Source organism: Labrus bergylta, chromosome 10 (assembly GCF_963930695.1).
Source record: "Labrus bergylta chromosome 10, fLabBer1.1, whole genome shotgun sequence".
NCBI classification, from domain to species: Eukaryota; Metazoa; Chordata; class Actinopteri; order Labriformes; family Labridae; genus Labrus; species Labrus bergylta.
The window spans coordinates 9561573-9574063 of record NC_089204.1 but is presented as its reverse complement, the minus strand read 5'-3'; the positions used below and the strand labels follow the sequence as shown (position 1 = coordinate 9574063).

Sequence of the window (12491 nt, the reverse complement as noted above, 5' to 3'; positions counted from 1 at the left end):
GTCTTTCTCATCACAAAGCTTATCCTCACTGCCAATGCCTGTCAGGACAAGAAGAGGGTAAATATTACCCTTATTAATGTTGAAAGACATCAGGCTCCATTTGCGCAAACACAAATCAACAGTAAATTACATGGTGAGATCACAGCTTTCTCCTACTCATTTGGATACAGAGTGTACCCGCACAAAATCATGTCTAATGCATCACATATATCTGTAATTTAAAAAAGGTCTTTGCATATGTGTACGTGTGTGTGAAAATGTGTCTGTGTGTGTGTGTGTGTGTGTGTGTGTGTGTGTGTGTCTGCAAAGCACTTATTAATCTGTCTTTGGCCTTTTGCTGGCTTATGAAGTCCTGATTGTGTGTCATTGTTTTGGCTTCATTTATTTGAACACACACCCCGTAATCACGCTTGCAAATACACAGCTTTAAAAAGGCGAGCTGCCATTTTCATCATGCCACTAACAAAATGCATTTGAAATCACTCTGACTTCCTCTAAGCTGAGCCATCAGCGCTCACACAATACAAATCAGAAGAAAAAAAAACCTCCCAGCATCAAAGCTTCAAGCTTGACTACATTAATAATATTAATAAAACAGCAAATTGAATGTGTGGGCTACAAGGTGGGGGGGAAAGTGTCTTGAAATCCTCTAAAGACACCCGTCTTTGTCTCTGACTCTTGTTTCTCTTTTCATTATTGGCTCATTGAAAGTGAAGGCTAATGACAAAATAGGGACTAATTCCTGTAATTATGTGTGTTTGTCAGAAGAAATTTTCAAGTGACAGCGCTTCTTTTTCTGATCTTTAAGCCAGTAGCTTTGGGGGTGCCATTGTTCCAAACAAAGCCTTGATAAACAGGTCATAAATTAGCGAGGTATGGAGATGTAGGTGGCAAGAGAGAAACAGCTCCACTGGGGAGTGCTTGCACAACAAACTTAACCCCTAGCCGTTAGCTTGCTATGTTGTATTGTTCTCAAGAACAATTCAGCAAGAACGGAGACATGTGATGTTGTTGCAAAGACAAGAGCGAAAGCAAGAATTGAATGTCCAACAACAAGGATGAAACACAAAATGTCAAATTGTGTTTAAAACTAAAGACACAACAGTGAAAGGAGCAGGACAGAGGCGAAGTATTGGTTGTAAATGGTTTTAAGGATTTCTTTTGTCCAGCGTCTGTCTGAATCTGTCACATAGAGAGGGTTTATTCTGACTGACCTTCAGAAAATGATGAGTTGAATTCTACAGTATTCGTTTGACCTTCATCATAATGGATTCAGCAGTAATATGAGAGCACACAAAGGAATCTATTCTAGTGAGCAGGAGGGAGGTTGAATAGAGGCAGCTGGGTCACACGGTCGCTGAAGTCTTATTAAAGCACAAGCCAACTTTTTTGTTGGCTTAACAACAGTTCTAGGTTTCCACTGCAATCACAGATGAAGCTCAGTTTGATATTTAAAACATTCTTTGAGTATTCTTAGATTGGATTTGATTGCTGCCCTTTTCACTGTGTGCTAATCATGCTACCTCCCCAAGGTGTATGAACCAATTCTAAATTCAAGTAATGTCCTGTTTCTTCAAAAATACAGGAAACACACCTCTTTATATATTTCTATAATTAAATAATATGTTTTTTTTAAATGTACTGTAAGTCTTTTTTACAGTGTTTCTCTTGTAAACACTGTAGCATGTAGGCTAATTTATCATTTTTTGTTAATGATTTGGAAAGGGGAGGAAGATTTTGTTGTGTTTGGTTAGATATACTTTATTGCATTATAATACTTTTTTTTCTGGTAGCTTTTTAGCTCTGAACAGTGTTCAGGGAACCTTTTTTTTCTTTGAGTAAAGTTTATGTATTCAGTATAGAAAATATAGCAGAGAATTGATTCACTCCAACTATCAAATTTCACCACCAAAACTCCATAGTGCACCTTTAATGATACAATTAAGATCATTCTTATGAGATTTAATTTCTAACCAACATTGAGACCAAATTCATTCATTCATTCATTCAACATTTATTTTAACCTCGAGAGATCAATGATTTACAATGATGTCGAGAGTAGGCTATAATCAACAAATAACATAAGAACAGAATTATATTTAATCATGTTTGTAAATTGAGCCATAGTATGGTAACAATTGAATAGAGTTTTAATGAGTGTTTTATTCTCCCAGGTGTGCTGCACAAAGGCTAAAGGTTGTTTTCCTCATTTCAGTGTTTGCTTATAGAACTTTCTGTGCATGTTGATTTTTTTAAAGAGATGTTAACTTGATCTTTGTCTATAAACAAGGTTTAGGGACTGTTTAAGCAATTCAGTGCTCTGCCCTCACACAGACAGGGCTCTTGGTTTATGTTTTTGGCATGCTGCAAAAAGGCTCTGGGGTAGGTACTTTCAAAATGTTCTGGACCTTTGGGATGGGGCCTTCAGGACTGAAAATTCTCTTATTAGTTGAGTATTAACAGCTTTTCATTCAACTTTTTTTTTGTTTGTTTTTTAATTCGCAGCCTAAGCTAATACGTGGTTTTTGTGAATTGTGCATCAACACATTTTCAGAGTTGCTGAAAAACCATACCACATATGGACGTGATGTTTCAGTCAAGCACAAACTCATCTCAACTCAACTCAACTCAACTCAACTCAACTCAACTCAACTCAACTCAACTCAACTCAACTCAACTCAACTCAACTCAAGACAAAAGACAAAAGTACATCCAAAAAGCCAACACGGTCAACATGCAAGAGGCACTGAATATAGCAGCCTTCGAGAAACAACAACATTGAGGTTAGTCCTTCACTTTCTTTGGCATCATCATTTTCATTTTTAAAAATGTTATCCAAATTATTTGCTGAACTTTTAAGTTCCTGGAAAAGAAATTTGAGGGACTAAAAGTTCTGCGTACTTTTGGTGGGAGAACAACATTTGGTATAGTGTAGTTTTGTATGCCACGTCTGTTTCTCCAGTGAATCACCAGGATCTCTGAAACACAGGAGTTGCAGAAAGCATACAATATTTTTAACAGTCTGAAAAACACAAAATTCCGGTTGGAGTTTGCGGCTGCCCTCAGTCTGCTCATTTACTCAACACCAAAATGAGACTGTGTGTTCGTTCGTTTGTGTGTGTGTGTGTGTGTGTGTGTGTGTGTGTGTGTGTGTGTGTGTGTGTGTGGGTGGGCAAGGGTGTGAGTGTGTGTGCATGTTAAGTGTTCAGGCGTACCTTTACACCTGAACACTTAAGAAGGTTACACAAATATTCAATTCAAACAAACAAATTTTAATGAACTTACATTATGTCTGTTTTCATCCAAGTGAAGCTTTAACAAGCACAAAGTGTGTCAAGCCCCCTGTTATGGTCCCATGATTTCATTGGTTAGTGGTGGAGCTCTGAACTCTGCTATTAACTGGAAGAGAGCGAGTATGTGGGAGGGCAGCCGAGCCGACAAGTAAAGAGCCACTTGGAGAGTTTGGGTCCCTCCAGATTGCCGTAGCAACTATTCTACTTCATAGCTATTTGAGGGAAACCAGCCACACCTATCCAACCCTCTCAACATGTCTCCACAGTCCCCTTCCCCTGACCCTAACACACACACACACAGCACATCCAAGCTAAAAACAACCTTACCCTGTAAAGGGTTGAGTGGCTCTCTACCACCACTTCTGTAAGAATAATACACTCACTGCGTAAATGTATTCTGGTTACTCAATAAGTGCCTGTGTTTAGTTTCATATTCCACCGGGTGATTCACTGGTGGGGGTGTTTGAGGGGAACTAAAAGAAAAAAAAAACTTTAATGGAAAATTGTTCTACGGTGGGATTTTTTTGCCTATAATGTCTGATTCAACACAGATGAAAAAAAAGGTAACATGTAATCCTACACAGAGTGGACTGCCTTGAAATCAAAAATACTAGATCTAGTTTCACAATCATTCCAAACATGAGTTATTGAGAAAAAAAGATGCGTTTACCACTTCAGTGAAAAAAAAAATCCTCTGAAGAGTAAATTAGGCAAACACAAAAATACTTGATTACTTCCTTAGCAAAAGTATATCAAGGTCATATTTAATGTACAACAACTGCCTTACTCACTATCAATAAGTAATAATTAATAGAGCATTGAATAAGTTACTAATAAGCGACCAGTATGCTACTAATTAGCATGCTAAGAAGCAACTAGTTCCTGTTTTTGGTGTAGCAACTGTAGGTTGTATTTCCCCAACTGGACAAACTTGAACCAACTGGTTTTTGTAACGAGAAAAAACCGAGAGTCCGGACACCCTGAAGAAGACTGTTTGTGCAGCATCGCGTGGGAGGTCACCCAGCTTTTTAACGACCTGCCTATGTTTTTAACACTTCTATGATGAAATAGCCAAGTTGTTAAAGGCTTTTATGATGAAATATCCAATTGAAAAAAGGCTTTTAACTTTTTCAGAAGCGTGCCTTGGTTTCACCTTTTTGGTGTTTGTAGCTGTTGTTTTCCTAAAACTTTTATCTCCCCGTGGTGAAGTTGGTTGCTGGTTTGTGGTGAAGGCTATAGACACTCTTGGTGGTTCCCTGCAACGTTCCTTGTACACCTGTTTGCTGCGTTCAGGCGTGCTGCGTAAGTTTCACTCCCAGAACACAGCCGTGAAAGTAAATTGTAATAAAATGAATGATTTTTGATTGACTTAATTGCAGCTATATAACTAATACAACTCTCTCTAAAGATGTTTCCATTCCACATAATGAAACATCAATTAATGAACATGTTCTTTTGGAAACCTTGCCTTTGCCTGTGTATGATCAAGGTGTTAATATTATGTATTTCCTGAGGTTAAATTCCTCTGGTGGTGGGTTAGTAACATTGGGGTTGTAATGTTACTTCAGTTCTGTGATGCTGATACTTGTGAATAGGCTGTATTCTTTTGGTGAATGATAAATGGACTTCAGCGTGTATAGCGCTTTTCTAGTCTTCTGACTAGTCAAAGTGCTTTAACACCCCAGGTCACACTTACCCATTCACACCCTGATGGCAGAGGCTGCTGAGTAAAGTGACCATCACCACCATAAATGTCTTGCCCTACTAAGCATCAGACATCTTGCTGCAGAAGCTGGGGATCAAACCTTCCAGAGCAATCCTTCTGGTTGAGAGATGTCAGATTCCACCAACGGAGATACAGCAGCCTGCAGAGGTTGTTTTTACAACAAAGAGGCAATTCAATTCATCATTTTTGGTTTTACTATTGTTGAGATGTAATAAGCAGTTGTGTTAAAAGGAACTGAATTTGCAGTAAGGCGGCTACATCAAGCTTCTCCTGAGATTTAATGGAAGGAGCATGTAGCTACGAAACTGAAGGAAATCTCTTCATTAATTGCATTAAAACGACACTAATGAGAGAAAGATACATTCCATGACATTACGTTAACATGCACATTACTTTAACTGAATGGATCATTTCATATTTGACAGTAATATAGTAACAAACATGTGTTGTGAAAATATTTAAGTAGGTAATTGTATGCAAATGTTTTTGGACACTTCCTTACCATAGCTTTTCATTTCAAACGCAATTATTTTAGTATTGTTTTGAATTAATCCAATAAAGATATACTTATTTTGCTTATTTTATTTATCTATTGTAATGTTTTCATGAGTATATCTGAATTCTAATTTCTATTTAATACCTCTTTTTTATTTTACCATTTATTATTTAAAAAAAAAAAAACTTTAATTGAATCCACTTGGTGGCAGTGTTGCCTCACAAAAAATCCTTCACCTTTTGGGACTTCAGTCAGTGACCCAGTTCTCTTTCTTCAGGTAAACCAGAAATTAAATGTGTGGTCCAGTTTTGAGGATCCAGATTGAATACTATATAAATTGATACATTTATTTGGCAAACACATGATGATGGATTTACATTTATATAAACCAACCAGGTTTTAAGCACCTGCTGTTTACATTCAATATTTGGTGGCTCTCATTTTTTACTCATTTGATCTTTATGTTCAATGGAAGCCATTACAAATTGAATGTTCAATTTCCAAAAACAAGAAAATACTGTAATACAAATGTCATTGTGTTAGAATAGAAAAGAATAACCTACAGTTTCTCTGCTAATAAAAGTCTTGAAGATATATATCAGATGTTTTGTACTCATGACCACATTAATTATTAAACCCCTGCAGCATGTAGCTATCAAAGTGTTTCTGAGAAAATGCTTAGAGCCTGCTCTGAAATGAAAGTCAAAGTAAAACATCTTCACTGTTGACTAAGAAAAGAAGACGACACAAATCCTATTCTTTGAAATACACGTACATTTTATTGGTGACAATCTGACAGTGAATACCTGGCATTGATCAAAATACACCCATTATTGTGTGGAAACTGCAAGAGAACAAGACATTATAGTAGATCATAAAAAATAGAAACAAAACTACTTTGCGTCGTCGATAAAGAACTAAAAGAACAAAGTGTACATTGTGTTGCGTTTCAGAGAGGCAGAGGTTGTCCTAACTACAAGCTCAATCATTTTTTAGCTTTAAAATCTTCTGAATGATTGTAGAGTTTATATATTGTTGCGCAGATACTTTAACAAGATGCAAGCTGGCTAGACTGCTACCTCAAAACGAACCCACCCAAAGCACTCGACTTGAGACTCAAATGTCAGAAATGTGACATCTTTCCCCCAATGTCAAAGGGTGTGAATCCAGCACCAAGGATCAAAGTTCCATTTGAGCTAAACACGTCTTCATATAATTTGACCATATAGCTTTGATGAAAGCTGCTACATAATGGTATCCTGTGCATCACATATTAGTCAAGGTAGCACAAAATACATGGTAATCATTTAACCAAGGAAACAATGTGGTGTTAGATTCAATCCTTCCACTTGATATTTTGTGAGTAAAGAGATGTGAAGAAGTAGTGAAAGGTTACTAGGTTAGTTAACAGTTAAGTAGGTGGAGTGCTGCCCTGCTGTGGTAGTTATGAGCTGTTATTAGCATCAAGTCCATCAGCTCAGGAAGCAGCGAATGTAACACAAAGCCCAGCCCGTCTCCGACTCTGTGACAAGGCTGAGGAGAACACAGTTTATTCCAGAAAACTCAAAACACCACCACCACCATCATCATCATCAGTGGTAAACCTTGGTTTCGTGTATGAGTAATAGCGATTGACCTGTTGCTCGTTGTCTGTTGTTAAGTCATTCCTATGTGACACATGCGAAACATGCATTGCAGAGACAGTGCCGAAGACAGCAACTTGTGCAACTCTGTACACTGACACTGAAAAGCCCGAGCTGTAATTCACAGTTTAAAAAAAAAAAACAATCAAAGAAAATGGCTTTAAAAGAGGCTATATAATAAAATTGTTTTATTAGGATTTGAAGATTCCCCTCTCTCGAGCCAAGCAACTGAGAAACCTACAGGTGGTAGGCTTATTAAATATGTGTCATGATATTTTTTCCTTCATACATGTCATCTTGAGGCTATAGCTCCATGCAGCTAGTGTTGGAACTTGTGGAAAAGTCTTGTAAACAACGTCTGCCTCCTCAATTTAAGTTAGGATGTGGCTATTCTTCTGGACTGGTGTATGCAGTGAACTGAAAGAACCCCAATATATAACTGCCATATATATATCGTCGATGAGATGCTGGACACACTTTGCAAGCTTAAGGAGCTGAAGCAGATGAAGGGGCCCCGTTATACCAGCGTTCATGACGAGGACGTTTTGGAACAAAATCATATCGTTTCCAATGGAATCCGGTCAAAATGGAATTAAAAATCTGAAACTAATCAGGTTGTATTTTGGTTGTATCCTTCATGGCCTCAGTATGCCAAAACTAAAAATGCATTGCATCTACTTTGGTCACTCCATGAACTCTATGAAGCCGCCGTCTGACCATGAATCAGCAAATTGCTAATATGTGGGAGGTTCCAGTGAAAAAAAAAAAAAGGCAATCCTCTATCCTGATACATGAGATGTGATTGTAGGGTATAGAAGTGTTCACGTAAATAGTCCAACAACTAGAAATGTGGTTGGAGTAGAGAGTTGCTATGTTGCTATGCGTACTCGTCCAGACAGACATTTCGAGATATTACTTAAAAGCTGTATTGTTGTTCTATGAAAGCCAACCGGTTCCAGGATGCATTTAATGCCTTCCACCTCTATAGAATAAATTAGTTTCCTGGTTTAAGACCAACAAAGACCAACAAAGGACAGAGCTCTGATTCTCTGCAGAGTTTGAGGAGGCAGCAGCTTACTCCAGTTATTGTGAAGCACACTCTCATCTTCACACATAAATCTGCACCGTTAACATGAGCAAAGTGTTTGACAGCGTTAACATCTGGATGAACAAAACACAGCAGAACCTCAGAATGAAGGAAGATATCATATACATGTTCATACATTCCTGTTTGATACAAGCTGGCTGTCAAATACCAATGAATGAAACTAGCAACAACCAAAGCGAGCGATTCATATGATGTGGTCTTTACATCAACAGGCAGGGAGAAAGGATTAAGAGATTCCATCTTCAAATGTAGTTGCAGTTTCTCTATAGTGGCAGCAAAGGTTAAGAAAACACATCACAATAATGCCCCTATAAATCGGTCTGTGAAGGTCTTATTGACTATGTCGATGACGCGCTGCCTTTGATGAATTCACAATAAGTGTGACGCTCAGTGATTACGTCTGAACTCACACTTTCATCTAAAGCTATTTGAAGAGGGACAATGGATGAACTGTGCGCTCTGATCTGATGGTGTGAGTGAGTCTTGACATCACTTTTAAAAATCATACTAGGCACTCTTTAATTAAGACCTTCATTATCATCTAGTGGCTTTTTCTCTTGATTATTGCTAAAGCGTCCTCGTTCTTTAGTGCAGGAATAATAGCTTCTGCTAAATTGAATGGCTCAAGTTCTTCTGTTGTATGTTGAACATAACTGTCTAAATGTCTCCATGGTAACAAAGTAATGAATGTCAATGAAAAGTCCACAGAAGTTGCTCTGCAGGTGGGATGAAAAAGGGGATTGGACACATTCAGATAATGCTACAGTTTCACAGATGACTGATAACAACTGTTAATATAGACTGAAATGCTTTTTTTAAGGACGGAGGTATTCAAGTTTCTTTTGTGATTGCAAAAAAGAGCAACAGGCAAACACATCCAATCTCTCACTCTCTCAACGAACACAGCAATCAAACGTGCCTCTCGTGCAATGGCTGGTGAGAGAAAAAATGTTGAGAGATGGTCCATGTGGAAGCACACATACACACCCACGCACACGCACGCATAAGCACACACTCTTGGCTCGAACGCTGCTGAAACAAAGCTAAAAAATCTGTACAATATTTAAATACTGTATTTACAGAAATAAACACACGTCATCGTCTGTCACACTTGGCTTCAAAATATTCAAGTGGGCGACTGACCTTCTGTCCACAGCATGTTAAGAAGCTGAAGCAGGAACAAAACAAAGGCAACTGTAAAGCGCAATTGATGATAGCCGTACTTGTTAGAAGACTGAGCCTGCAGCGCGCTTCACATTCAGTTTTAATTATGGGCAACCTCTAAGGAGCCAACCGGTGGTTTGGCCTGATGTGGCCTTTGATTGGAGATACAATGTTTCACATAATTGCTGATGATTCTCCAGAGCATGCCATCAGTTTTCAGATTGATTTCCTGTCTTCAAGGTAGCGTTGCATATCTGCACCCGGGTCGTAGCAAATGATAGGATTTAGTATTTAAGCACTAAAAAAGTATGACAATTAATAGGATGTGGTGATATTGAAGTAGGTCATTTTATCAATGTCAAGTAAGGGTGTCATAAAGAACTAGTTTTGAAAGGAGACTCTAGTAAAATATGATGAAGTTTGCTTTCGAGTTGCAAAGCTTGTTTCCCTCAAAAACAGCACAAGGTGTTTGAAATGGCCTACAGATCAAAGTTATCTCTGCATAACTGTAAAGCTGAACAGGCTGTGTTGCTAACAATCCTTCTGATACATATTTTTTGTGTTAATGATGTGTAAAATGTGTGATATCATATGTTACATGTAAGAGAACTCGCACACAGATTTCTTCAGCTCTATAGTGGATTTCAGCGTTGTTTCTTTGGTTCAGAGTCACAGCTCCAGTCATTCTGTCTACAAGCAGAAGCAGCAGCTGTCTTAAGTGGAAACAACGATCTGATAAAGCAACTATGCACTTCCTGACCTGTATCAGAGAGCAGGCAAACACAATTAGAGACTACAGCGCAAGTTACCAAAATGTCCCACAGTAACCTCTGGCTCCTGTATCTGTCCACGGTGGATACACTTCACACAGACAGACACAGCTAGTTCACCTGGAAGTTACTCCATGAACAGACCATATCGTTCTATGATGATCTTTGACATGAAACCTGAAAATTGATGGTATGCTTTGGAAAAAGTCCGGCAGCTGCATGAAGTTGTAAAAGTTTACTCTATTTTTTAAAAGAGCTCAATCATGCAAAACCATGGGTAAGACCTTCAGAACTGTAGTGAGAAAACAGTGATTTAAGTTTGACGAACAGTTTTGAGAAACTTCAGTCGCAGCTCAATGACATGACATTATGACCTTCTGATAGCTTTGTCACAAAGGAATGGTTTCTGCTGAGCACGTTATGGATGAACTGCAGGATCAAGCATTAACAGTGGAATAACCTTTTATCTTAAACCTGACTCAGCAAAGCTGTAACATCAGCATGGTGGTATGTGTTGGGTTATTACGAGTGTGTGAACACAGTGGAGCTCCTCAGCAAATGGACTGCAGGGTCAAGAGTAAAGTGAGGTTACTTCCACTTTAAGTCATTCTGGGTTAATGATGACATTTCACACGGTTTAACATCAGCGCTCAAACTGAGAGGGACTGCGCCTTGAGATTCTTTTATTTTAACCACTCTGTCTATCCCAGACATATGTGTGTGTGTGTGTGTGTGTGTGTGTATGTGTGTGTGTGTGTGTGTGTGTGTGTGTGGAGTAAATTTTCCCTTTCCGATTCTTTTTCAACAACTCTAATGTTCCCTTTTTAATGGCTCAGGAAGTCAATGCTAGCTTTGACCGTGCGTCCAGTGGACACGTCGACCGCCATGGCTCGAATCTCTGTATCGCCAAACTGCATGAGCGTCTGGATCTCGCGGCGAGGCGCCGTGCTTTCCGTTCCGCTCACATCCAAGCGCAGTGTCCCACACTTCTTGACGCTGCTCTCGCTGATGAAGCCCACTTTCTCTCTCTCAGAGCAGTAAACATGGATGACGATAACCTGCTGAGAAGGCTTGGCCGGCGTGTAGCTCCGCTTTACACTCTCACCCAGAGCCACGGACTGATCGGCGGCGATGAATGTGTCAAAGACGTCAGTGCACCAGCGTGTGCCGTCCTTCACCAGCAGCTTATCTGGTGGGTGCTTGCCCTCCACGAAGCGATTGAGGACGCCCACCCCGTACGTGAGGGGGGAACGGCGCACTTTGATGATGCTGGGGTCGAGGCCAAACAGCACGGCGCCTTTCAGAATAGTGAGGCCGACATCGTGAGGGATGATGATGCGGCTGCGACCCTGCAACATGTTCTGGACGGCTTGTTGAAGCAGGGGAGACTCGGCAAATCCTCCCACTAAGAACAGGAACTTGATGTCGCTCACCTCGGGCTTATCAAACAGATCAGCTGGAGGAGAAAAACAAAATCTTATTAAAGTAAACTTAAGACAGGTTGCTTGACTTATAACTGAATTATACACTTTACATCGTTTCATGCTTTTATGATAATTTTAACATTTCACTTGAGGCTGACATAAAATATCGACAGTATTGGAGACGCATTTCAGTTCTTGTTTTTGTTCTTAGAAGCACCACAAGGTTTGCATACTCTTTTGAATGCTTCTCAAATTGAAAGCAAACCCGCACCAGGAAGTCAAATCATAGCTGCACTTCTCTCTTTTAGGCAGAAAGGCTTAAGTCCATTAAACCTGTGATTAAAGTCAAAACCTAAGCGGGATACGGTTAAATGTCGTATTTGTGAACTTCACACTTTTGATCTCTCATTACTGCACCAACATTTGTGCACTGATATCTATATCAGGTACAGCCCTGTAGATTAACATTTGATGTTTGTAACTAATCCAGTACAATCTTATACACTAGCAGAACCAGTATCAGCTCCAATAGACCACCAGGAAACGATAGAAAAAGAACTCAGTAGTTCTAATCTTGACGTTTTACCTAAAATCAGCCAAAGACTCTAAAAATATTTGAGTGGTCAAAACAGGTGTAGTTTCTTTTATTTTAATATCATTACAGGCTGACATTATGGAAAGATGCAGGCGGATATGGTGCCTTTATACCGTTTTTTATATAAAATTGAAAGCTTGAAAGGTTTTTTTCTTTTCACTAATCTTTGCTGCCAATCCTAGAAAGCGAGCAACCTGTGCATGTTGCATGAATAATTCCTGTATTTAACCTGAGTTTGTGTCCAAGTATTTGAGAGATGACTGCGTCAACTT

General features: G+C 39.1%; 1 protein-coding gene across 7 annotated transcripts in view; it reads right to left on the bottom strand.

Moving 5' to 3' along the window:
- Positions 1-6271: 6271 nt before the first annotated feature.
- The window catches only part of hspa12a (heat shock protein 12A), a 43390-nt gene continuing 37170 nt past the window's right edge, over positions 6272-12491 (bottom strand). For all 7 annotated transcript variants that reach the window (XM_065959474.1, XM_065959475.1, XM_020626590.3 and 4 more), the window contains one exon: positions 6272-11656. In XM_065959474.1, coding sequence (XP_065815546.1) covers positions 11025-11656 — 632 coding nt within the window. In that variant the 3' untranslated portion in view covers positions 6272-11024. The remainder of the gene's footprint in view (positions 11657-12491) is intronic.